Source organism: Fulvia fulva, chromosome 8, assembly GCF_020509005.1.
Source record: "Fulvia fulva chromosome 8, complete sequence".
NCBI classification, from domain to species: domain Eukaryota; kingdom Fungi; phylum Ascomycota; class Dothideomycetes; order Mycosphaerellales; family Mycosphaerellaceae; genus Fulvia; species Fulvia fulva.
The window spans coordinates 1,961,074-1,987,210 of NC_063019.1; the positions used below are offsets into that span (position 1 = coordinate 1,961,074).

Sequence of the window (26,137 nt, forward strand, 5' to 3'; positions counted from 1 at the left end):
GTCTAATATTCATCGCTCGGCCCGCTCGGTTTACGGTCTCTAGAGGTGAAAATTTTGTACTTATACTAGAGGTGTCCTATCGAGTGTATAGGCCACGGTTCCGCGCTCTTCTTATACGTAGAAAGAAGAGGGACTCGCTCCCGACACGAGTATACGCTCGTCGGATAGTATTTATACCCGTTTTACTAGTAGTCCTCTATTCGCCGCGGCTTCGCCTACGTTACGTACCCGTCGCGCCTACGACGCTCTAGCGTAAAAATACTTAGCTCTCTCGTAGTAAGACGAGAGGTTCGTAGCCGACACTACGTATAGGTAATTCTCGTCGTCGACTAATCTATATTATATAGACTTCCGCTCCTCTCTTACGAGCTAGTTTTACTACGTAGGCCGCGGAGATGTTTACGATATCGATCTCTAGTTCTAGTTTGACAACTCGTTACTTTTGTTTCGTATATCGGCACGGTCGCTTTAACGTCTTAACGCCGTCTACCGGTAACGGTTATCGAGTATATATACGGAAGTTATCCTCTTTATCCTCGAACGTTATATAGAACTGTAGTTAGGGTATATACTTAGGTAACGATAGCGTAGGAGCGGTGACTTCGTCGGGGTTATCTTCTACTATTAGCGGTCGATAATTACCTAATAGTACTAGCGTAGCTAGATAGTTAATAGACTATACTATTAGCTACTTATTAGACCTCTAGTTTGCCTTATAGGTACGGCATTTCAAATGATTCATTATTATAATGCATTTCTCCTATTATATCTCTAGTTCGTAGTCTACGAACTAACTAGAGCCGAGCACGATGTTATACTCTAGTGATTCTACTAAATAGTAGCTAAGAATTTCGACGTAGCCGCCGATATTAAAAGGAAAGTACGTAGACTCGGTAATAAGCTCGTTAGCGGAGCCGCTATTAGCTAGTCCTAATTAAAGAGGTTCTTTCTAGAGTCGAGGAAGATTATATATACGAGCGTGGACAGAATTTATGTACTAAGAGGTAGTACTATAATTAAGGAAGGTAAGAGCTTGATTACTATCTATACTACTAGGTATTATAAGGTAAGGGGACACTCTCGGCCTTAGTGCCCTTGTATAATAGGCGGTATTAGAGAGCTTACTAATATACGTAAAGCGTACTCTAGTCCTTATATTACCGTATCTCGCTATATTTCCTTCTTAGTATTATATTCGTAAGTAGGACTAACGGTTGTCGTACTTAAGCGTTAGTCTAGCTATTTCCCTATTACTAAGGGTTAGCTAGTATCTATATTATAGAGCTAGTATTCGCGCGCGGCGGAGGGCGCTTATACTACTTAATAGGGTAGTCTAGCGAGTATAAGTTATAGTCTATACGGCGGTAGCGGACATAACTACCTACTACGATAATACTAGCCTTCTCCTTAGGCTCGAGCTTCTTAAGTTCCTTAAATTCGCGCGGTATCTAAGCGTATAGCTTAAGGCCTAAACCTTAGGCTACGCCGGGCGCGGTAGGTATAGTACCGTTACTACCGCTAGTACTACGAGGTAGTCGTAGTATAGCTAGGGTCTTTGACTTTAGGCGCTCGAACTTAGATTCGAGCTTATAGTATAGGTCGACTAAGTCTTCGCGGTCCTTAGTCTCTATAGGTAGTGCCTCTATATATTTGTAGTTAAGCTTACCCTCGAGTAGGCGGTGATTAGTCTTAGCTAATAGGTCGTAGAAGTTACGTTGTTCGTCGTACTTAGCGATAAAGATAGAAAACGACTCGTTCTTACTCTACTATAAGACCTAGAGCTTCTAGAAGGCCTTGCCTACGACGTCCTTCTTACTATACCGATCGATAAGGAATTAGATTATCCTATCGATAGACTTGAAGGGGTTAACGTAATTGCGCTTAGTACGCTTAGAGGGTACTCGCGGATTATATAGCTAGTACGGGTACCCGTCGAGGTAGTTAAGGATATAGCGTAGTCCGTCCTCGATAGTCTAGAACTATATTACGGACAGCTTGATCTCTAGCTAATCGAGCTAACGGTTAAAGTTTATATTCTTATTATCGAACTTGCTTTCTAGATCCTTAACTAACTTATTAGTATATATAATATTAACGGAGGGTTCGATAGTAGTAAACTAGCTAACGGCGGTATTACTAGTTACCCTAGAAGCACTACTAGGTATACCCTAGCGTTCTTGTCGTAAGGAGTTACGGCGTAGGTAACGGCGTAGTCGACTATTATCTCTACCCTTATCGTTATTAGAGTTGTCTCTATTGTTATCGCTACTACCTCTACTACCTCCTCGTCGGGTACCTCTACCAATACGGTCCTACTAAGTAGGAGGCGTAGGTAATCGTAAAACACCGTTACGACGAGGGGAGTAGACGCGGACCTAACGACTACGGTTATTATTATTATTGTCGTTAGTACGGCTAGTATCGCTAGTACCGTTCGTGTCCTTAGCTACTAGCTAAGCCTTTAGCTCTACTACCTCCTTATTTAGAGCCTAATTACGCTTAGATAGGGCTTTAATGTCCTTAGGTAACATACCTACCTACGACTCCTCGACCTGTCTAAAGAGCGTATCGTTATCCTATCGGAGGCGCTAATAAGCTTCCTTAAGGTCTTATATCTAACTCTTATACTTCTAGTATTTGTTAAAGTAGAATATAAAGAGGCCCTTAACATCCTTATCCTTTTCGAGTTGACTAAGACTCTCGGATATAATATTACGTTCCTTCTTTATATCGGCGTACTTACGCTATATAACCTTATTAGCCTTCTTTAGGGGCTCGACCTAGTTAAAAAGTGTGATAAAGTCTGACTATATCTAGCGAACGAGGTGAAATATAATCTCCGGGTATACTATAGTACGAGTCGCGAACTCGGCTAGGCTCTTAATAGATAGATAGATGATCTATTTACCCGTTGTAGTGCCCTCCGGCCTATACGGGTTTATGTCTATATATGTTGCTATATAAGGTAGGAAACCTGTTCCTAGGTAAAAACCTCCTCTCCTTCTCTAATAGCTTCCTTGCTATAAGTTCTCAGTTTTCCTTCTATTAGGGTGCACTAGTGTTATAGTGGTTAGCCTCTGACTACCTTGTCTACAACCCTGGAGTTGTCCCCCTCTTCCTGCTCTCCTCCTCCTTCTTTCTCTCCTCAATCTATCTCTCTGTTTCCCTAGTAAGAGAGAACTGCTCCAAAAATCCTTAGTAGATAATCTACCTTATAATTCTCTAGAGGTCTCCCTTATTACTAATTATAGCTTAGAAGTTTCTGTTCCTTACCCTTGCCCTCTATTTACCTCTCCCTATACTCCATTCTTTGTAAACTAGAAGTCTATATTCGATATTCTAGGACAGGTAGCCGTATAGGCAACTCTTGTCTTCGATACCTAGGACTTTTCTCTAATGTAGGTATGCCCTAACTCCGATATGTTTAGAGCGGATTTATATTGCTATGCTTGCTTCTGACCTAGTTAGGTCTGAGTATAGTAGGTAGTTATAGCTACCAAACTGTTAGAGTGCCTTTAGGGTTCCTAGCCTCTATAGGGTTCTTGTCTATTTAGTCTTCTAGAGGAGTCCTACTATCCTTTTAGCTAGAGACTGTTGCTTCTTCCCTTAGCTAGCTACTGATCCTCTCCCTTTAGCCCTTCTATCCTGTTCCTACTAGGCTAGGTGTAGCTATTCTGTTAGTTCTTTGAACTTCTGTAGGTCCTACTACTTCTATAGGGCTGGATTAGGTCTTGCTTGTCTATGCCTTCTTGTGCACTAGTTCCTGATTTTATTGACTGCCTTCTAGATTACTAGCTAGGCTGGGTATATAGACGTCTTTCCTATATACTAGTTTCTCAACCCTTGAAGGTAGAGCTTAGCTAGTAGGGAGCTAGACTCCATTTCGACCACCCTTGTTAGAGTTGACTTATATACTCTAAGCACCTTTTTTAGATAGGAGGCTTGGGCTCTACTAATAGGATCTGCGATTCTCTTTAGGATCTTGTCTTAGGCTGACCAGATCTAGGCTCTATATAGCATGGCTAGCTTCACAATAGCCTTGTACATAACCTTTGCTTTCGCAAATGTGGCTCCCTATATAGAGGCTATAAGCCTATCAATTGATTGCCTGTTGTTGTCTACTCTTGCCTATACTTTCTTAACCTGTGGTCCCTAGCTAAGCTTTGGATCTAGCCATATTCCTAGCACCCTTAATTCACTTGAGGGTTCTATTGTGTGTCCCTAAATAGTGATTAGGGCTTACATATTGTGTCTGTTTCTGGCTCTACTGAAGTGGATGAGTTGATACTTCTCTAGGGCAAATCTGGCTCTATGTTTCCTGGCCTATTCCTCACATTCCTTATGTTTCTTCTGCAAGATTCTGTAGTTCTCTTCTGTGCTGTCTGACCAGGCTAGGATGTTTGTGTCATCTATAAACCCTAAGGCTAATGTGTTTCTAGAGTTTAGCTTTGCTAGCAGGTCTACTATAAAGAGAAGAAACAGGATTAGAGACATTGTTGATCCCTATAGGATTCCTGTCTCTGTAGGCATGCTGTCAGATTTGTATCTGCCCAGTCTTAGTCTTGTGGTTCTGCCTCTAAGGAAGGACTAGATGAACTGGACTGTCTAGTTAGGGATAGCCTTCTGTTTCAGGATGTGGATTAGCCTGTAGTGTGAGACATTGTCAAAGGCTCCTGATATGTCTAGTGAGAGGAGTGTGGCTGCTTTGTTGTTCCTAAAGTGCCACAGGGTCTTGATCTGCTCTATAATAAGTTCTACAGCTGTTAGTGTTGATCTTTGTTTCCTGCCTCCTATCTGTTCTTTAGGAAGGATTCTATGTTCTTCAGCTAGGTTTGTCAGCCTTTCTGCTATGATCTTTTCTAGGAGTTTGCCTAGTGTGTTAAGCAAGGCAATAGGTCTGTATGCCTTTAGCTTTGTGTAGTCCTCTTTCTATAGTTTTCTCAAGACCACAGTCAGTGACTCCTTGAAGTGTTTAGGGCAGTGTCCTTGGGCTATGCACTATGAAAAGATGTTTGACAGTGCAGGGGAGATCTGGTCCTTGTATGTCTTGATGAACAAGTTTGGAATCCTATCTAGTCCTAGGGCCTTGTTTCCTAAGGGTCTCTCAATGATGCTCTTGATCTCTCCCTCTCCCACTGTGCAGGATTGCTCTAGTAGTGTTAGATACATACTGCCCTCCAGATCCTGTAGGTCAGCTTCTACCTGTGTGCCAAAGAAATGTTTCCCCAATGCCTGTGCCTTTCCTAGGAGAGTGTGTTAGATTACTCCTTCCTAGTCTTCAATGTTTGGAAACTAGGGCAGCATGTTTCTGTCCTATGTAGGTTGTCTTGCCCACTTTGCTAGTTCCCACATCTTCTCAGGATTCTAGGTAATAGATCCAACTGTTGACCTCCACTCTAGCATCTTGTCCCTCTTGATCTGGGCCTCCTTGTCTCTGGTTGCCTAGTTGTATCTGTCCTATGCTTCCTAGGAGTGACTCTAGGTAAGGGCTCTCCTGGCCTGCCTGGCTGCCTTGACCTTCTCTGAGCATTCCTTTGTCTAGAATGGCTTCTGGTATAGTGACTGTTTCTTTTCTCTAGTGTGGGCTGCTACAGTTTCCTGCATTGTTCTAACCAGTTCTGCCACTGCTTGGTCTATGTCTAAGGCTGTTTCCAGTCTCCTAGTCTCTAGTCCAGCTAGCTTCTGTTCTAGGTCTTGTCTGATCTGTTCCCAGTTGGCTGCCTTCCAGGCCAGCTGAGGTTCTAGGTCTCCTTCCTGCTGTGTCTGTGTTTCAAACTCCACCTGAATTAGGAGGTGATCTGATGAGGACTCCAAGTCCTGGTTAACCCAGCATCTGGTAACCTTCTGCTGCAGGTCATGTGATGCAAAGCACAGGTCAATGGTGCTTGAGCTTGCTCTCTATGACCAGGTAGTTAGGCCCTTTGGGGTAACTAGGTGCATGTTGTTGCTTTTGGTAGTAGAGAGGAGTCTGTTAGCTAGGAAGTGATAGGCAGGTACAAAGTCTGATCCCTATGTAGGATAGTGCAAGTTGAAGTCTCCTAGCACGATGTGTTGGGAGTCACTCTATAAGATGTCTGGCAGCTGTTGTAGTGTGCCTAGCTAGGTGCTGCTTCTGGAGCTAGGGGGTGGGTTGTATACACTGTAGATATAGATGCTACCTTGGTTAGTATCGAGTCTGACTGAGGTGATGTCTCCCCCTTCCTGTTGGATTTGTTCCTAGCTGTCTGTTGCTATCTCTTTGCTGATGTATATGCATGTTCTAGGGGTGCCTTGTTTAGCTAGGAGTACGTGATACCTTAGGTCGTTAGCAGTAGATAGTCTGTTAGATTTGCTATTAATCCAAGGTTCCTAGACTGCAATGACTACGTGTTTCTTTAGGTCCAGTGCTTAGAGAAAGCTTCTCTAGACCTTGTGCTGGCTTTTGTTGACATTGTACTGGATAGTGGTAAGATTGGGTGTCTCAATCATGACTCATCTATGCTAGTCTCCTACTAGTCTTCTCGTGCTTCCTGCTGCTGGCTGCTATTTAGGATTGTGGTAAGGTTGAGCCTGCTTTGTGACGGGTCTCTTCCTGCAACCACAATTGATTTTGGTCTACCTATGGCAGGGTGGCCTTGGGCCTGTGTGGTCTCTTCTGTTCTGCCTCTTTTCAGAGGGTTGTAGACAGTCCTTAGGGGTTCTTGGGTGATTGTCCCTGTCTGGAATCTGATAGGGGTGTTGATCCTGGCTTCTCTTGCCCTCCTCTTTGCCTCAATCCTAGCTGTGTAGTCTTGGGACCAGGAAGGGTGTTTCTTTCCACAGCATGCACATCTGGCTTCACTCTTTGGGGCTGTGCAATTCTGTACTTTGTGGCTACCAGCACAGTAGGAACAAGTGTCCTTTTGGCTTAGGCATCTAGTAGAGATATGACCATACTGTTGGCACTTGAAGCATTGCAGTAGTCTATAGGTGCTTCTATAGATTTCTGTGTCTATTCTTTCATATTCCTAGAAGATGCCCTTATTAAGCACGGTGTTTGCCTGTTCTATAGTGCCTATCCAGAGCACTAGAGAAGACTCTCTCTTTATGTCCTTTGTCTTTCTGTTGACCTATACTGCTTTTGTGATCTATAGCCCTAGGCATACAGCCTAGTTCTAGTCCTGCAGCCTCTTAAGGTCTCCTTCAATGTCAAACTTTGTGGTCATCCTATAGGCAATAACCATATTTTGTTAGTGTAAGACCTTAGCCGTCTTGCCTAGTTTGACTGTCCACTCCTTCTGTGTCTCTAGCCTCTTCCTGTCTTGCTCCTGTGCTGTGAACAGCTTAAGGACACCTCCCTTCTCTTTCCTGGCTCCAATGATGCCTTGTATCCCAATCTTCTATATGATCTCCTTGCCTAACAGGCCCTCAATCTCTTTCTACTCTTGCTAGTCGGAAATGTAGACCTTGATAGCTGTTTTCTAGGGGGGAGGGTTTTGGGATGTAACTGCTACCTAGGTTAGTTAGCTTAGTTTCTAGCCTTCCTATGTCCTCTTCTTTGCTGCTGCTACTACTGTCCTGTTAATGACCTGTCCTGTTTAGCTCCTTAGTGCCTTTAGCCCTCCAAGGAGCTCCAAAATCATCCCCTTAAGTGCTCTTTCTAGGTGCTCGCCATCTCCTGCCGTTGCCATTGTTTTTGCCTTCCTGTAGACCTCCTTCCACTCGTTACTCTCCTGCTCCTGGTCGTTTCCTGTGATCGCTATCATCGTGTCTCTCTCTTTTAATACGTATATAGAGGCGCGCTCTATAGGTAGCTATAGGTTACTCATTTTAGACGGCTATAAGAGCTATTTAAACTAGGGTTTTAAGGACTACTATCTAAAGTATAAGATCCTTACGCTCTATATACTAGCGTATTCGTCGTATATCCTATAGCCTCTTAACGTGGTTTGTTTTGCGCCGTTAAAGCTAAAGTACTTATAACGCGTACGGCACTTAGCGCGTTAGCGCGTCTTCTATATTTATAAAGAAACCTTTCTTCCGGCGTTTAAAGACGCGTTTTTCGACGTGTTTACCGCGTCAAACTATAAGAAGGCCTTTGAGGCTGTAGGGTTAGTTCCTATCAACGCGTAAGTAGTACTTAATCGCCTTAATATACGCCTACGAATCCCGCTAGGACTACCCCCGCCTTAGACAACATTATAGTAGTCTTAAACTCCGAGCAATTCGAAGGAGTTCACGTCGTAATCTAAGCTTATATATAGATAGATAGATAGATTATTCATTCGCCTGTTTTAGTGCCCTATGGCCTATGCAGGTCTCTCGCTATTTAGGTCTATTTGTGTAGGTAGGAAACCCGATTAACGGATGAAAACCTCCTCGTCTTTGCCCTCCTCGTTCTTTCCTGTCTTGTCCTTTCGTTCTCCTTCCTTTAGGGTACGCTAGTGTCATGGTTGTTACCCTATGACTACCTTGCCCGTAACCCTGGTGATGTCCTCCTCTCGATTCCCTTTCTCCCTTCTGTTTCCCCGGCTCTTCTCTCTCTCTCTCCCTCCTCTCTATCCACCTTTCCGTTTCTACTGCTAGGGAGAATTGCTCTAGGTAGTCCTCGTTAAGGATCTATCTTGTCACTCTCCTTATATCTTGTCTGTTCTGGATGATGGCCTGGTATTGCCTGTCTCTTGCCTTCGCCCTCCACTGGCTTCTCCCTTTTACCCACTTAGTACAGTTCAGCACCATGTGCTCCGGGTTTTGGGATAGGTAGCCACAGGGGCAACGTTTGGAATCGTATCCTAGGACTCTTCTTTGGTGCAAGTATGCTCTCAGCCCAATGTGCTCAGAGCGAATCTGGATAGCTATGCTTGCTTCCGCCCTCTTCAGGTCTTTGTAGATAAGGTAGTTATACCTCCCGAAGGTCCTGGCCGCTGGTGGGGCTCCTGGCCTCACCGGTTTTTGGTTCCAACGCGTTTCCTATAGGTGACCTGCGATCCTTTCTGCTTGGCTTTGCTTCTTGTTCCCTTTGTCCCCTGTGTTAGCTTGCTCCCTCAGAGCTTCTCTCTGTTCAAGGGCTGCTAGGATTTCCTGTGATGTTTTTAGGTCTGCTTCCTTTTGTGGGATCATGTGTGGCCGGTTAGGTCTTCTCCTCCTCTCCCACTTAAGCTTATATATAACGCTATGCTAAGCAACTCCAAAACAGCTCATGATAGCTTCTCTTAGCTTATAAAAGGCGGCGAAGTAATACTACAAGAGAATGCGCTTCTTAGAGCTCGCAACTCTAAGCTTAAACGACAAGTTAAGACTCTTATAAAGCGCCGATCTCGTAAACGAAAGCGTCTCTAGTACGGCGGGGTCTTAGAGTATAGAGTTGGCTCGTCACAGGTAGTCGTCGAGTCGTCAAAGGCTATAGAACAGTCAAAGAAGAGTCGTAGGTCAGAGGGTGCGAAAGAGGGCTAGCCAAGTAGACGGCGGTGTAGTAACTACGGTCGGACTAGCCATAACGCACGAACGTGCCAGGAAGACAAAGAGAACAATTCTGAATCGGATGAGAGTATTGAGTTCACTGGTTCTCTATTTGATAGTAGTGAAAACGATTAATGAAGAATGCGAGTTGGTCGTGCCAAGACAAAATTCCCAGCTCACTGGTGTTCCTAGCTCACTGGTGCTTTACGTTATAGCGAGTACGTGCCGAGTAATAAGTACGAAATTCGTCGTCTCGAAGCTGCTCTTCGAGTTTAGTGACCCTAGTCGAAATTCGTCCCGACCCTTATGTCTCTTCGAATATAGAGTGAGAGTCGTTTCAGACCTAGTCAACGTTTAGTGATCATGGAAAACGAAGCGATTATTGGTGGTGCTGTGATTGTGGGGTTCTGTGCTGTTGACTCGGAATGGTTGTCAATCGCGTCGTTGGTGCCATATCTTCGACTGACTAACGCATCTGTAAGGACTGTCAACATTGCAGCACACCAAGATCTTCCGTCATCACCATGGAGCCTGTGTGTATGTTCCAACCCTTCCCCTTCGTCACCGTCATTACGCTCGTTACCCACACCCAAAAGTGCCGTCCGAGTTCTGCTTCCTGGCCAGCTTCCACCCTGGTATCTCCTTGGTGCCTCCAGTGTTCCCGCCTTTCATATAACAATCTCCATGGTGGTTGATGGCTGCAGAGAATGCAACAGCTTTGCATCACCTGTTGTTATTGGCATTGCCACAGACTTTGATGCAGTCCTCGAAGCTATCAGTGCCTCCCGAAACCGGCACCATCGCGTGTTCGGTGCCATCGTTGATGGTGTCTCTGTCACAGCTGAGCTTCCATGTAGTGGCGCCGCTTGGGGAGTCCCAGATTTGACTGTTCATGCCCGGACAGAATTTGATCGTGTCTCGCTTGGAGAGGTCGGACTGGGGCAGTGCAGAGGTGCTGATCGGGAGAATGGCGGAGGCAAAGATGGCCAGAATCATGGTGAGGTAGAGTGATGGCATGGCTGTTGGTCTTTGTGTGTGAGCAGACGAAGATCACAGATGTTGCACTTGGTTTCGAGATGCAATAAGTTTTGCAATGTTGGAGGGCGCTGTTCGGTTTTTATGTCTAGCCTTAATCTGGCTATGCGATGATGCGGACAGATAGAGTGCTGGAATGCGGTCAAAAATGTCTGATTTATAGATGGAAGAGAAGGCCGAGACCGGCCTGTCGACGCAGAAGCATTCAGCGATGGTCTGAGGGTCGTTACTGCGTGATGGTCAGTGTATGCAGCCACTTCTACAATACTCCAGTGCAGCCGCAGTGAATAGATCCACCTGATGCGGGATACAGGTCAAGCAGCTGGCCAGTAACATGTTCAGAGAAGGACCAATCTGTAAGGCCACGCAGTGGGTAGTGACCCTGCGCTGTTGCTTCCCAGGCCTCAATACCAATGGCCAAGGTCGTCGGCAGAAAGGTTCCGTTCATGATGGCATCCAGGCTAGACTATGAAAAGGTTCGGGATGTACAGTATAGATCCGCTGTATTGGCTATGCAGCCAAAGCCGACGTATCTCGATCCAGATTGTTCAGCCTTGCAGGAATGTATACAGATCTGTGGTCCCGCACCGGCGAATCGCAATGCCATGTCCTTCGGCCCCGGCGTACTGATGCAGGTCAAGACAGTCTAGTACAGAATGTCGAAGAATGGATCTCGTTGCGGTTGTACCCTTTGAGAAAAGGCTGAAAGATGCGCGAGGAACGAGAATTGATGGACTGCGAGGCGAGCTGCGTGGACGCAAGCTTTCCCGCGTGGCGTGCAGGAATCCTTGAAGTCTGGCCAAGCAATCCGGTGTAAATGTTCTTCGCCCAACGGAACAGCGCTGCGTTATGTAAAGCAGGCTGGAGTGGTTCCTTTAGCGGTATTGCGATCTCCTGATCAATATCGAGCTGCATATGTGAGGGAAGATCCTCTGCAGAAATCCACTGTCAGTACCAGATCTGGACCTAGATGGTCAGTGTTGTTCGCAATGACAATGGAATTCGCGGGGATGAGCATATCACTTTTGACATGTGGCCTGCATTATCTGTCATGGTCCTCGTTCTGGATGGACATCAGCGTGTGGAGGTACTGTACATGTTAAGCTGTCAAGTAGCTTCTCAGTGATCGTCTGGCTCGCCTCGCTGCTCAGGATCCAGCTTGATGAGTGTGTCGATCCTCATGATCGCCACGCATGCCTCCACTGCAGACTTCAGCTGCTTGACCTTACTCATGCTCGGTTCTAGGATACCAGCCTTAACGCAGTCTTGCACCTTGCCCTTCGATAGATCCAGACCGTAGTTCTTGTAGCCCTTCGCCTTTGCGAGTGCTTTTGCATCTGCGTCGAGGGCTTGTTGTGTCTTCGTCGCTTGAGGTGCGGGTGCGCCATTGGCTTGTGCTGGAGGGTGAGCGGACGCTGGCTCTGATGTGCGTTGTGACAACGCGTGGCGCGATCGAAGCTGTGCGACAAGTTCCGAGCTGTCTTTTGCAGCGTTGACGGCAAGTGTGGTAGGTACGACAAGTAGTGACTGCGCAAAAGCACCGATCGCCAGCTGCTCTCTCGAACCGACGCTGGTTGCCCACTCTTCGAGGTAGATGTGCAGTGCGGTTTCCACGGCGCCACCACCTGGAACAATGCGGCCAGACTCCAATGTTCGCTTCACAGCCGAAAGCGAATCGTGGACTGATCGCTCCATCTCGTCCAGGGAGTACTCGTTTGGTCCACGCAGAATGATCGAAGCGGCAGTGTGGACTTTAGGGCCCTTGACCAGAATGCACTCGTCGTCCGATATGCGCTCTTGCACCACTTCCTTCGCCTCACCCAGCGCCTTAGGGTCGAAGTAGTCGTCGCCAGTGTTGATGTCTGCCAAGGTGCTGATCATTGTTGCGCCAGTCGCTTTCTCTATCCGTCTCAGGTCCTCCTTCTTGCACCTCCGCACAGCCATGGCACCCTTCTCGATGAAATGCTTCAAGCAGAGGTCATCGATACCCTTGGTCGTGAAGATGACGTTCGCGCCGGCCTTCAGGATCATCTCTACCCGCTCGATCACCATGCTCGACTCCCGCTCTCTGATCTTCTCCAGCTGAGCAGGGTCGTCGATGACCACGTTCACGCCCATCTTCATGCGCTCCTTTTGCAGGTTCATGTCTAGGATGGCAATCTTGGCGTCTGTGATGCGTGTCTTCATAGCTTGTGAAGCAACAGTGCAGTTCAGAGCATATCCCTTCACGAGCATCGATTCCGTTGCGCTTTTGCCGTGTGACTTGAGCACATTGACTGCCTTCACCGGGTACTTGACCTCGCCTCTCGCGTTCGTAGTCTTGACGCTTGTGATGGCATCCACGACCATGTTGGCGAAGAAGTCGGAATCGGCGCCGATGATCTTGCTGCTCATGCTGGTCTTTGCAATGCTGATCAAGCTGTCTCTGCCCAGCGTCTCGACCTTGGTGCTTACGTTGTCGTTCATGTATCGTACCGCCTCGCGAAGAGCTAATCGGTAGCCCGTGATGATTGTGGTTGGGTGTATCCGCATCTTCACCAGCTCGTTTGCTCTCCGTAGTAGCTCGGCTGCGATGAGCACGACACTAGTTGTTCCATCTCCGACTTCCTTATCTTGCTGCTGTGCCAAGTCGACCAAGATCTTGCCTGCTGGGTGCTCGACGTTGAGGAGCGAGAGAATGGTAGCGCCGTCGTTGGTGACTGTGACATCGCCAATGTCGTCCACCATCATCTTGTCCAAACCGCTCGGGCCGAACGACGACTTGACAATGTTGGCAATGGCTTGTGTGGCGAGGACATTTTGGTCACGGATGTCTGCTCCACTGATCTTTTGGCCTCCTAGGAACAGCGTGCCTTGGTTTCGCGGCTGCTCAAAGATGCCTGCCATGGCTGGCTAGAGAGGAGATGGAGGTGCAGTCGTGGAGACGATGATGATTAATGTATTCCTAGACTGGCGGTTGTGCTTGGTGGGTATTCGTATCAGGCTGCGAGGAAGTTCGAGGCGTTCTATCTCGACGTCTCAAAAAGATTTCGTCCATGCGCGTTTCGAGCTCGCGCTTCCCTGGACTGCACAAGACAACAAGGCGGGGGTGATGATCCATTGGAGCCGCGTCAATATTTGATTGAACGCGCAGAGATGACTTTCCCGCGACTTCACGTCTTTCTTCCTACATGTATTCCTCGACCATCTGCATCTCGTACGTCGCTCGTATCTCTACCGTTATCAGACCGGGCGACAGGCATCCCTCTACTGTCTCACACACCTCACAGGCCGACTCTCATAGCGATGTCTGAAAGACGCTGCCCTCTACAAGAACTCGTCGCTATCAAAGGATTGCCCACGCCGTTGGAGCGCTTCAGGTTCTGCCATGTTCAGTGCTATCGCTAGCGACATGGTCAAGTCTCTAGACTCGGGCGCCAGGAGTTCATCTCGATGTTCCTCTTCATGGCCTCCTTGGACTAACCATATGAGACCACTGCTCAACAGCGATTGAACGCGAATGCTGGGTGCATGCTGCTCTACACAGATCTCGGAAGCGACGACTACGCCGAGAGATCCAGGCTCTCAGCGACGAATCGTACCTCTGTGAGGCCTAAGTGTACAGAGGTCGGAACGGTGCCCATGGGTATCTTCCAAGCCAGTGCTGTATACTCACAAGCAGCAAGACCACTTTGTATGTCAGTGGGACTGACAAAAAGCAAATTCCCAAATTCCCAGATCCGAGGTTGAGGCGTATGGTGCTGAATGGATAGATCTATGGTTGACTATGCATGACAGGCTCGTGCGGATCATCAGCCGCGCCTGGACGCAGTGCACGGGCTCCAGTGCTGGACTTGGAATGACAGGTCTCGAAGGATGCTCGATCGTTCAACGAGTCGCCATGATCTGAGGGCACTGGATTCAGCATACTGTACCTGTGCTCTCGTTTTGTGTCTGAGCATAAGCCTTGTGGAGCCGGTGACACTGGGCTGTCATCAACTCAGAGCTGGAACTACTGTCCTACGTTCGCTATGCCAATCGCCTACGACAGCTATCTTCCGTTCTCAGGCAGGGGGATAGGACCTGAGGACACTGATGGCGCAGCTGGCGGTGTCACAGGCGTCAGCCGGCTGCTCGTACAAGCCTGGCCATACTTGCACGCGGCTTGTCTGTGGCCTTCGATCAATTCAGCACGTCACATCATCTGATGCCAGACTGCGTAACAAGTATGGTACCTACTACAGTATCTTATGTTCCTCTCGACAAGTTCCGTACACAGTCGTTAGACGGACCAGGACGCCAAGCCACCGGACGGATCTTCTTCTACCAAGCCCATCCTTCGCTCTTTGTTATGCCGATCATGCAACCGCAAGCATTCCAGCGTCTTTGATACAGGTCCTCCCAAGCCTTTGTATACCCACCATTGGCCTTTGTCACATGGCCCGAAGGCCATTTAGCCTAACGATAATGGCAACAGCGCACTCGAGGACGCTATAACTTGCACACCCACTTCGCACTCCACTTGGACTGCCTGTCGCAGCTCGTACTTCCTATCCATTTCCGTTCCACGCCAAGTAAGAAGACTTTGTCCAGTGAAAGTACGCTGTGCGTTCTGTCATAAGTCACCCATTAACCCTATGTCCTCTCAACTCCTCATCAGGAGCACCCACAGAAGATTCGTTTCCTCCAGCCCAAAGTTTCGACTCAATACACCATGTTTAGCCAACTGACTATCAGCGCCATTGCCCTGAGCCTCCTGGCACTGTCCAGCTGCACTAACGCCGGAGTCATCGACAAACGACAAATTGCTCAGCCCATCATGAACGGCATCAACTTCCCCGACCCATCCGTAATCCGCGTGACCTCAGGCTGGCACCTTTTCTCAACCAACGCCTGGTCCACCCCCTCCAACGGCAGCGTCCCAGCACCCCAAGTCCAACCAGCCGGCAGCAAGCTCATCCACGTCCAACGAGCTTTCACCTCCGACTGGAAAACCTTCACATACCTCCCCGGCGTCGACGCCCTCCCCTCCCTCCCCTCCTGGGCCATAGCCGTCAACCCCCGAGTCTGGGCCCCAGACGTCGTCCGTCTCGACGATGGAACGTTCGTAATGTACTACTCCGTTGCGATGAAGAACTTCCCACGAAAACACTGCCTCTCCTACGCCACGGCCAAAACTATCACGGAGCCTTTCGTCGACAACTCCACGGCACCCTTCATCTGCCCGGACCCAATGACACAAGGCGGCGCCATCGACGTCGCCGGCTACACTGATGAAACCCGCACCGGATCCCGCTACATCGTCTACAAAGTCGACGGTAACGCCATCGGACACGGTGGGAACTGCGGAAACACAGTAGCACCCATCGTCCCCACGCCCATTATGCTGCAGCAAGTAGGACCCGACGGCGTCACACTAATCGGCTCGCCCGTCCAAATTCTGACAAACATACCGAGCGATGGGCCCTACGTCGAGGCTCCGGCGCTGACGTATATGAATGGGAGATACGTTCTCTTCTTCAGTAGTAAGTGCTACACAACCCCGGGCTACGACGTGCAGTACGCCATCGCGGACAGGATCACCGGGCCGTACGTGCGGAGCGGAACACTATTCGCGACCGGAGTGCAGGGGATGGTGGCGCCGGGGAGTATGGATGTCGCGATTAACGGGGAGAGGGCGATTTGGCATGGGTATGTTGAAATTCCTCCTGTTGAAGGCTGGAGGGGGAAGTGTAGGAACTTTGAGCGGAAGGCTGACTGTAGGCGTAGGAATTTTGGTGGGGGGAGGGCGGCGTATGTTGCGTCGTTGAAGCTGGAGAATGGGGTGGTGACGGCGACGTTTTGAGGTGAGTGTGGGTTTTGGCTGCGAGCTGGTCTTGAGGGGAGGGATGTGCTGATGGTTTGGATTGGGTAGGCGCGGGAAATATGTGATCACGACATTGTTTTATGCATAGTAGGATGGATGCAGAGCACTAATGTTGACATTCAGGAGAGAAGGATTCAATGGAATCATGGCGCGATGCTTCAATGGTTTGACGAATTGTCTAAGATAGTGAACGTAACAATTTCCGTCCCCTTGCGTAACGTGATCACGAGATGAGACACCGCCTCTCTCCCCACGACGGCTTCAAGGTCATGCTGAGACGATCTGTCGTAAAACTCAGTCCGCTCCTCTCGTTACTGCTATTTCATCCTTTGGTGCCAATAATTTCAGATGACCCGCCAGTGCCAGTGTCTGGCGATGCAGCTCCAGCTCATACCGTGCCACCTCCGGCAATGGACAGCGCATACGTGCGTGGTACGCTAGCCACGAAGTCTCCTTGTTCAGAGAGCTGGATCTCTCATAATGAAAATCTCGTGTTTGCTGCATACATGCCATCACATCATTGAGTTCGTTGCGGAGGTGAACCGTAGAGTGCGAGGTTGATGTCTCGGTCCAAGTGCGAAGCTCTTCTATGAGCCAGTTCGCACGGGATGATAGCACTCGTAGCGCGGTATCTTGTGAGTCCAGGTCCTCTGGGTGGTGGTGGTCCTTGTATGCGTTGATGTACAGCTTTCGCCACTCTCCTAGTTCAGCCATGGTGTTGAGGATGATCTGAAGATGGTCTTCATCCTGTCGCTGAAAGGGCGTTATGTAGGCCGTGGGAGGTCGTACAATCTTGCGATGTGGTCCTACGGGGTACCATCATCTTGTGTCTCGATGAAAGGTTGCGATAGATCATGTAGTGCGGCGATGCTTGGGCTGGCCAGTCGCTGCCTTCCTGCGTGCTCACTCATCTGCAAGCACCTGGTCGGCGCCAACACCGATCTCCTCTCCAACGCGCCTGACTACACCTTTCAGAGCTTCGCAAGCGGGCGAATCCCCAAAGTTGTCAAAGAAGCTCTCGCCAAAGTCGCAGCTCATGCCAATTCTTGGGTCAAGAGGCACGGCACCCAGGAACGGAACGCCAGTCTCCTTTGCCAATCTTCTCCCACCACCAGTGGTGGCTCGGAAGATGTCTGATTGATGCGTGCACTTTGGGCACACAAAGCCGCTCATGTTCTCAACCAAGCCCAGCACTTTGATGCCAGCTTTACGACAGAAGTCGATCTCTTTCCGTACATCGAGCAGACTGACTTCTTGTGGGGTCGTCACAAGGACTGCGCCGTCGATACCAGCCTCCTTCAGAAAGGTGTTGACACTTAAGTGTTCGTCTGAAGTGCCTGGAGGCGTGTCGACGAAAAGGTAATCCATCTCGCCCCACTCGACGTCCTTCAAGAACTGCTTGATCAATCCGTTCTTCTTGGGTCCACGCCAGATGACAGCATCATCACGGTTGGGAAGCATGAACTGCACACTCATGACGCCAAGATTGTCAGTGACCCACACGGGCTCCCAGCCTGTGCTTGTGACATGAATCGTCTCGGTCTCGACACCCATCATCTTTGGTATGCTCGGACCACATATGTCTGTGTCCATGATGCCGACATTGTTATCAGGATTGCTGGCGAAAGCATGTGAAAGCATAGTGGTGAATGTGCTCTTGCCAACTCCACCTTTGCCACTCAGCACCAGAATCTTGTGCTTGACACGTGCCAGACGTTGTGTGATGATCGGGATATCTGGATCTGGGCCTTTCGGCGCCGATGCACATATTTGCTGGTTTGGGCATCCAGCACAGGCATCTGCTTTGCCTGCTTGCTCTCCTTCCGGGCCTGGGCAATGTTCGGGCTCGGGTGCGACCAGGGAAGGTGCTTTCTTCCGATATGAATCGATGGCAGATGCTACCGACGGCATCGGCTCTTCCAACGACGGCGCCATGATTACTGCAGAGTTTGAAGCACAATCCGTGAGAACAGAATGGGTCGGAGGGATATCAAGAGTGAGTCGAGAAGAGGTGTGACGCGGATGACAAATGCCTCGTTCGCAGCTGGAGCAATCCCCCACACCAACTTCTGCTGCATGTACCTATAGCTCTACTGGCACAGGATGCTGTCTCGCGCGGCACAGGATGCTGTCTCGCGCGGCACAGGATGCTGTCTCGCGCGGCACAGGATGCTGTCTCGCGCGGCACAGGATGCTGTCTCGCGCGGCAAGATGCACCTCCAGGCGAGGACTGATACCTAGACCACATCCTCACACTCCCACGGCCACACAGCGCCGACCACGAAGTTGCCTATCGCCGCCATTCCTCCTCGACAATGCCACCTCGAAGCGCCTGCCCCAAGCCGACAACTATGCCGAAGCCGCTATGCAGTCAATCAGAGCCATGCAGGCACAAGTGGGCGACCTGTGCTTCACTGCTGATGGCATTGCGAAGAAGGGCATCTTGCTCCGGCATCTGGTCATGCCTGGGTACGAAGAGGAGGGCAAGCAAATTGTTCGATGGCTTGCGGAGAACGCCTCGAAAGACATGTACATCCACACTATGAGGCAGTACTGCCCGCGAGCGCATGTTGGAAAGGAACGGAGGACAACGGGAAGTGGACGCGCGAAAGACCTCGCTTCGAGAGCTGCAGGACCTGGTGGAGTGCCGGCTGGCGAGGAGGTCAAGAAAGAGTTGAGATACCAAGAGCTCAACCGAGCAGTCAGCCTCGGTGAGGTCGACAGTGTGCGGAAAGCTGGTGAGAATGCAGGTCTTTGGCGATTCGTCGAGGCTGCAGAGCATGGCGGTTTCAACATATGAGTGCGATCGCCTTGCCAGGCCGTCCCCATAGCCGCCACCATCCGAAACGAATTGCGACGCCCACTCAGCCGCTCTCTATCGAAGAACGTGGATGTCTCGAAACAACGACGACCATGGCGGGTCATCCGCGTTGTGGGTAAAGTCCATCCATGGCGGCCCGCCTGTTCCGATCTAAAAAGGGACCCGATAACATGTTACTTTGAGATGCTGGGATCCCAAAGGACAGCATAGATTGTTTCAAGCCAGACACGGCTGGGTGGGCGTCGAATGCACAGATCGTGGTGCTATCTGACGCAAAGCCCTTTGTGCTCCAGACTCCAGGCATCGATGACCCTAAAGTGGCAATATGGATACAGTCAATGATAGCAGCGGCGAAATCCTCGACGACCTAGACATCTCATTGCAACGGATCGACCATGTCCTCGACGTCGATTGTTGCGCAGGTTATTGGTCGCACACTCCAGCAGTGTGTTCATGGCCTTCGTAACCCTCACACGCCTCAGTACGACGCTTCCTCGGTGTACATGTACCGACTGCACCTCTTTCTTTGTCCGCATTCAGGGCGTGACATGTAGCTGGGCATGGCAATTACCGCCCGTCAAAGAACTTCATTGAAGACATGCCGCCACAGAGTGAGCAAGCTCAAGATAGCAAAGGTTCGTCCGATACTTCAAACCTGACCACAGCACAAGAGACGGCGCGCAGAGTACTGTACATCAAGCTCCTACATACATTAGACTCATCAACCGCGTCACCGGAGAGCTTGTACACAGTGCTTCGCGCGGTGAGCCGGCCTCTTGCGCTCTAGTCAGCATCCTTACTATTGTTTTGAGAGCACAGAGAACGATCCGACATGTCGTTCTCAGGTGGTCAGCCCTCGATGCTTCCGCTCTTGTACCAGCAGCACAACCACTATGTTGCCGAACTCGGGCACACCCATCAAGCGCTCAGCAAGCTCTACAAGAAGTTAGCCACAGTGGAGCGTGTGCTCGCCGAGCGTCAGGAACGAGAGCTATCTCGGAGCGACAAGAAGAAGTGGCAGTACACCCGCTCGCTCGCGAAGAAAGCGGTGGGCAATTTGGAATCACAGCAAGCTATGCTCCACGATCACCTGCGACAATGTAACAACCTCATTGCATCATACGAACAAGGCGGCGAATTCGACACTCCGGTGACCCCTTGGACAGCTCAGATCCCACCATCTCCATTTCTGTACACACCATTCAGTCCCGTGGGAGCTTCGCCCTGGACTTCTCACCAGCACCAACCCAGCACGAACAATGGCACTGAGACAGCACCACAGTACTGGGACCTATCGATGCTGCGTGAACGACGTCTGTCCTCACCATACGGCTCTACCGCCACTGCGGACAGCGGCTTTTACGAGTCTGTGGCCCACGGTCTGAACGTCAACGCGGAGCCTTTCAACCACATGAACCATGTGTACGCCCATGAGCTCGTGTCGCCAGTGTTCTACAGTCCTTTTGCTGGGTCATTCGGCACGCACGAGAGCAGTCTGTCTCCAACACGACGCGAAAGAAGCGATGTGTTGCCCGAGCTGCTGATGCCCACTTCTCCGGTCAAAGTCGGCGCCCAGAGCTCGCACAAACGATGTTACTCAGTAAATGCCGTCCAGCTTATCGAAAGCCGCCTGGCAGCGCCGAATGCAAAGCCTCAGAGAGGCATGAGTGTTGGGGGTATATCCGGAAAGAGAAACGAACCAGACAATGGGCTTGATGAGAACACGCAAGGAGGTGGAATGTCTTCCATTATTGCCCCAGAGACAGAGACAACAGCCTAAATTTTGTGTAGCAGCCCATGCTTGTAGATACGTAGAGAACTGGAATGCAATACAAATGCGACACATCTGTTCGCCGGCAATTCTCGGGGCAAAGCCTTGGCCGCTCACTTTACATCACACCAAACACCACACTCCTCCACGCCTCACTCTACCTCTCGCACTTGCTCAAGACAGTCGCAGCAAATGCGACACGCCCATCTGTTCCCGTTTGCTTGCTTGCTTCCCCACTACCAGGTTCGACGCTGCGAGGTGCGGCTCATCCACAATTCCACTCGATGGCACTAATGCGACCTCTTCCCTCTTGTGCGACTCTGGCTGTTCGTATCCCTGCTCAAGACAGCGGCACCTGCAGACGCTCAACGGCGGCTCTGCATCCGAACCAAGCTTGCCGCTTGCCAACACGGCAGTCGTACAGACTCCAAACGCTCCGCTGTCAACGCTCGGCAGAGGCATCGAAGTCCGAATACGGCATACCTTTCTCTGGTTCTGAACAGCCACGCCAGCGCCGTCGAGACTTCGACTCGCAATTACGTGCCGGTGACCTGGCTACGTTCTGTATGGAGACCGAATTCCGCCCATGGCGTAAGTGGACATCTAGGAGATCCTGGTCATTGTGGCCATGCCGCTGGCCGCTTGGGAGCCCTGGATGCAGCCATCTGCTTTCTGGTCAGAAGCTGAAACGGATACCTGCTGAACACCTGCCCAAGAGTGCGGTTCTGTACTGCTCTGCCACCTGGCGCTCTCTCATACGGCTCGTCCACCTCGCCGTTTCTGCTTGATCACTTGAGTCGTGCAGACGAACGCCGTACGCGAGGTCTTGCACTGCTCGTTGCACGGGTTACAACCCAGCTGGAAGCCCATACTGGAGCAAGACTCGTGACAGCCGTTCACAACGGCTGGTCATCGTTGCTAGCATACACAGTCGCGGTGGGTCCTCTGCCACTCTACCCTTCCCTGGTCCTGCATGTCACATCCTTGTCGGCTGTCGACAGCCTAGCAAACCGCATGTGGGTAAGAAAGACGTACAGGAACAAACGTGTCCGACATGCGTCATTTGGGACTCGCGTCCGAATTTCGTCTCGTCCCAAAGATCTGGCCCAGATTTCTCACATTTTCCCCCGGCGAGATTAAATAGATCCCTTGTTCGCATATTCCTCCTTGCGCAAAGTGTCATATGTCAACATCTTGTACGCGTCTGCTGGGAAAGATCTGGATTCTTCTTGACTGTTACATCCTTTAGATCTCTCGGGAAGGATTGTTAGCAGCACAAGATGTCGATGCCGCTGAATGAACCACCATACTTGCCGCCTCGAAGACCAAAGTCGGCAACAGATTTCAAAGCAAAGCGGCTGTCACAGGCTGCTACACCTCTGTACCTCCCACCTCGGCCGGTATCTCTGGTGGCGCCTACTCGCGGACCGCTCACACCCGTCTCTGAGCTCACACAGGTGCCATACTCGCATCGCAGTCAGCGGGACTCTTCGGCATCACTGCCTGCTTCGAGGCATGTATCTTCTGGAGACCAAGCTGGAGCGGGAACTTCTCAGTACGCAACAAGCGACCTTTCTCAGCATTCACTCAAAGAGGACATCATCGAGGCAGTTCCCCAACCTTCACGACCTCGCCCAGTGGCACGACACTCTTTGCTTCGCTTTGAGAGCAAACTTTCCCCGACGAAGTCTAGTCGTAAAGGCCTCGATTTTCGTACCTCTTTAGACAGAGCCGCAACAGAGCCTCAGACAGAGTCTACCAGCAGAAGACCAAGAAGCTATCCCTGCTCTCGCTCTGGTTCAATGTATCGCGGCATCGACAGCAACTCTCCAACAGACGTGACCCCAATCCCATCGATCCCGCCACACATGCAGAACCACGATCCATGTCGACTGCCACCCCTTCAACAGCCAATGGAGCTCGCCGACCTCTCCCGTAGCAGCTCCCAGCATTCCACAGCTCGTCGACCAAAGGTCGTCAGACCCAGAGCTTCATGGCAGTCCATGTTGAGCCTCGACAACCTCTTGACCTACCGCGAAGAAAAGGCAGACTGGAAGCGCGCCTCCTCCTTCATGCAATCCCCGGTGGAGAGCGACTACGAGCGACATCCCACTCTCACCTCGGCGCCAGATACAATCCCTCTTGACGACATGTCCAACCACAAGAGGGTCGACACCCCACCAGCCTCAGGCGCAGCAACGCCAGACTCCGCTTCACGTCCAGCATCAGTCATAATACCCGACTCGCCGCCACCCACCAGCCGCTTCCGCCACGTTATTGCCGAGTTGGGATTCTGCTTCACCATCGCCATGACGCAGTTCCTCGCCGAGTACATGATCTCGGGCTTCGCCATCGAGCTCCCCAAACTCATCGCTCGCCACAGCTCAGACGATGACGGCGGCATGGGGAAGTTCTGGCCCGCTTCGCTGCTCTCCCTCATTCTTAGTGCAACACTGCTCATCTTTGCTCGCATCTCGGACATGTATGGTGGCTACTTCCCCTTCATGTTTGGTGTCATGTGGCTTGGAGTGTGGTCTTTAGTCGCTGGCTTTGCGGGGCTGGGGACTTTGCTGGATGTAGCGAGAGCGATGCAGGGACTGGCGATCGCTACGTTCACGCCGGCAACGTTTGCGATGCTGGGGAGCATATATCATGAAGGACCGAGGAAGAACTCAGTAATAGGGCTGTATGCCGGATGTGCGCCGCTAGGGTTCTTTGGCGGTTTCTTGGTCGCTGGGGCTTTGCCGGACGGTGCGCAGGGGTGGTACTTCTGGATCGCGGCGATTTTGGCTTTCACGACTGCTGTTACTGCGTACCTTACTGTGCCACATGATCGCACAGATCGGAAGCAGTTGGGGTTGAAGATGGACTGGAGTGGTGCGTTCTTGATCACGGCTGGGCTGATCTTGTTGGCGTATGCTTTGGCTGTTGAGCCTTATGCGAATGCTTCGGATCCTTCTAGGTCTGGCTGGTCTTTCCCGATGGTCATCGCGCCGCTGGTCGTTAGTGTTGCTTGCCTTGGAACGGCATTCTGGGTTGAAGGCTGGATTGCTAAATGCCCATTACTTCCATTTGACTTCTTCAAGCCAAAGGACGTCAAATCATTCTCCTTGATGTCGTTGTGCTTTTATGCCACATACGGAGTCTGGCTATACGAATCAGCACAGTTCTTCCAGAACGCCCACGCGACGGGTACGGAGAATGGTATCGATGGTGTTACACTTGCCGCCTGGTATACGCCAACCGCCGTTGGAGGATTAATACTTTGTGTCCTCTCGGGCAGGCTGTGCCACATGGCCCCAATCATGGCCTCGCTGCTGGTGTCTGCAATGGCGTGGATCGCAGCACCATTACTTCTGGCTCTGTGTCCATTGCCATTGGATTATTGGGCGTATGTCATGCCGTCAATGGTATGTGCCACTCTCGGCATCGATATTACATTCACCATATCGTGTGTCTTCATGGCGGCGACACAACCACTCCGGTACCAGGGTTTGGCGGGAGCCATGTCATCGATCTTGGTCAACCTGGCCATGTCCTTCTCACTCTCGATCTCTGAGATAGTATCGGAGAAGGGTAGGAGCTCTATCACCTTGCCGTCATTTCAGTCTCCAGAGTACGCTGCATTGGCAGAGGAGCAAGAGATGTGGGGCTTCCGGTCGGCCTTTTTCTATGGTGCTGCATCTGCAGGAGTCGGTCTCATCATCTGCGCACTGTTCGTGCGCATCTCACGCTCTGTCGTCAACCCGCAGCCAGTTGATGAGGAGCAAGCTCGGCCTCGTCCTTCTTCGGAGGCCTCCACCTTGGTTGATGGGAGTGATCGTTGAATGATTTTTGGACGAGCTGGAGGATGGAAAGCAGGATAATCTGCGTAGCATGAAGAGTTTTGTTTGGGCATTTGCATGAAAGAAAGGAAGCCTCACGGCACACTGTACACATAAAGCCATCGCCCACCGGAAGCTGGTGGATGCAAGGCACATACGCCAATAGATAGAAACTTAGATGGATCTGACGATCATTACTACATGATCTGAGAATGTTTCACGCTCAAGTCATGCGACTGTGATGGTCAATGGGCAGGAGCGGTGTCACGCTCAGGCACGTGCGCAGGCTATCTTGACCTCACCTGGTTGTTGTCAGTAAAAGCACCCTTCCCTCGGCGGGCGATCGTCGTTCTCTGTTCTGCCCGAGCAAGCGCAATATGTGATAGTGTTACAAGCACCAGCGAGCCACTTTCGTCGCAAGGCTTGTCGTCCAGTGCGGCAGCCCACGCCACGAGCCGTCCGTGCGGGCTAGCGGCATGTCATGAATACTTCGAAGTGCAGCGTGGGATCCTGGTCATCGACTTCATCGGCAGTAATGTCTGCTGAAAGGTCTGCGGAGTGGTCTCGGGCATCTCTGTGTCGCTCTGAGGCGCAGAAGACACGTCGAAACGTGTCTGCCACGCTATATTCGTGGCGGTGGCATGTCGCCAACACGTGTCATTGCTAGTCTGCGTGGAACGGAGAGGTACCAGAGGTGTTGTGTTCACGAGGCCGAGGCGAAGGTTCCATGGCGTCCTGCATCGTGTAGCTGCGAGTGGTGCATCATCATCAAGAAGGGGCTTCATGTCACAGCAGGAGCATTCTCCGCTACCCTAGACAAGTGTAGTGGTCCCTCAACGGCATTTCTTGCACCAAGCGTCCAAAAGTCCTGGTGACCCGAGGTGAGCGATAAGCGACATGCAAGACGGCACGCCCGCAGCCTAAGAGGATCCCGCCCGCATGTATGTGTCGGAGAAGTCCAGGAGTCCTTCGGAAGAGTCGCCGGGTCAGTCCAGACTCCAGTGAATGTCGGGAGACCTGTGTCATTGGAGATGGCAGCACCGACGTTGCCACAGGAGGAAGTGGGTGTACTTTCAAGCAGCGGCAATCGAGTTTTGATGAGGCTCGGCTATTGTCGAGGGGACTGTCCTCAACTTTTGCCGCTCAACATCCGTGACGTAGCAGCACATGCTGGAGGGCAAGTGCGGGTCTCGGTTGATGCCTCTGGCAGACTGCAGTGAGCTGCAGGACAAGAAGTATCGCAGCGCGCTGCAACCAATTGCATATGCTTGTGCGGGCGTGTTGGTCAAATTGTTTTGTTCCCACTGCGCGAGACAGCCCCTCCCGCCTCTGCCTCCATTGAAACTCTGATGCTGCCTATGATGGTCCGCAGGTAACTACGCTACCACTTCCACTCCAGCTTGATGGTGTTTCCGCCACGTCTT

At 50.8% G+C, this 26,137-nt stretch overlaps 8 protein-coding genes across 8 annotated transcripts; 4 read left to right on the forward strand and 4 right to left on the reverse strand.

Annotated features, from left to right (window-relative positions):
- Nucleotides 1–10,140: 10,140 nt before the first annotated feature.
- On the reverse strand, nucleotides 10,141–10,434 carry CLAFUR5_11174 (uncharacterized protein; the record flags this gene model as incomplete). The annotated part of the gene is made up of 1 exon (XM_047910322.1): nucleotides 10,141–10,434. The coding sequence occupies one exon, from the start codon at nucleotides 10,432–10,434 to the stop codon at nucleotides 10,141–10,143; it is 294 nt and encodes a 97-aa protein (XP_047765602.1).
- Nucleotides 10,435–11,571: 1,137 nt separating this feature from the next.
- CLAFUR5_11175 (T-complex protein 1 subunit alpha) lies at nucleotides 11,572–13,338 on the reverse strand (the record flags this gene model as incomplete). Its single annotated transcript, XM_047910323.1, has 1 exon — nucleotides 11,572–13,338. The coding sequence occupies one exon, from the start codon at nucleotides 13,336–13,338 to the stop codon at nucleotides 11,572–11,574; it is 1,767 nt and encodes a 588-aa protein (XP_047765603.1).
- A 1,807-nt stretch (nucleotides 13,339–15,145) lies between these two features.
- Nucleotides 15,146–16,276, forward strand: CLAFUR5_11176 (uncharacterized protein; the record flags this gene model as incomplete). The annotated part of the gene is made up of 2 exons (XM_047910324.1): nucleotides 15,146–16,122; nucleotides 16,201–16,276. The coding sequence occupies 2 exons, from the start codon at nucleotides 15,146–15,148 to the stop codon at nucleotides 16,274–16,276; spliced, it is 1,053 nt and encodes a 350-aa protein (XP_047765604.1).
- Nucleotides 16,277–16,591: 315 nt separating this feature from the next.
- CLAFUR5_11177 (uncharacterized protein) lies at nucleotides 16,592–17,011 on the reverse strand (the record flags this gene model as incomplete). The annotated part of the gene is made up of 1 exon (XM_047910325.1): nucleotides 16,592–17,011. The coding sequence occupies one exon, from the start codon at nucleotides 17,009–17,011 to the stop codon at nucleotides 16,592–16,594; it is 420 nt and encodes a 139-aa protein (XP_047765605.1).
- Nucleotides 17,012–17,200: 189 nt separating this feature from the next.
- On the reverse strand, nucleotides 17,201–18,232 carry CLAFUR5_11178 (Cytosolic Fe-S cluster assembly factor nbp35; the record flags this gene model as incomplete). The annotated part of the gene is made up of 1 exon (XM_047910326.1): nucleotides 17,201–18,232. One exon carries the CDS (start codon nucleotides 18,230–18,232, stop codon nucleotides 17,201–17,203), a length of 1,032 nt encoding a protein of 343 aa, XP_047765606.1.
- A 256-nt stretch (nucleotides 18,233–18,488) lies between these two features.
- Nucleotides 18,489–19,097, forward strand: CLAFUR5_11179 (uncharacterized protein; the record flags this gene model as incomplete). Its single annotated transcript, XM_047910327.1, has 1 exon — nucleotides 18,489–19,097. The coding sequence occupies one exon, from the start codon at nucleotides 18,489–18,491 to the stop codon at nucleotides 19,095–19,097; it is 609 nt and encodes a 202-aa protein (XP_047765607.1).
- An 853-nt stretch (nucleotides 19,098–19,950) lies between these two features.
- CLAFUR5_11180 (uncharacterized protein) lies at nucleotides 19,951–20,898 on the forward strand (the record flags this gene model as incomplete). Its single annotated transcript, XM_047910328.1, has 1 exon — nucleotides 19,951–20,898. The coding sequence occupies one exon, from the start codon at nucleotides 19,951–19,953 to the stop codon at nucleotides 20,896–20,898; it is 948 nt and encodes a 315-aa protein (XP_047764890.1).
- Nucleotides 20,899–22,169: 1,271 nt separating this feature from the next.
- CLAFUR5_11181 (uncharacterized protein) lies at nucleotides 22,170–24,716 on the forward strand (the record flags this gene model as incomplete). Its single annotated transcript, XM_047910329.1, has 1 exon — nucleotides 22,170–24,716. The coding sequence occupies one exon, from the start codon at nucleotides 22,170–22,172 to the stop codon at nucleotides 24,714–24,716; it is 2,547 nt and encodes an 848-aa protein (XP_047764889.1).
- Between the last annotated feature and the right edge of the window lie 1,421 nt (nucleotides 24,717–26,137).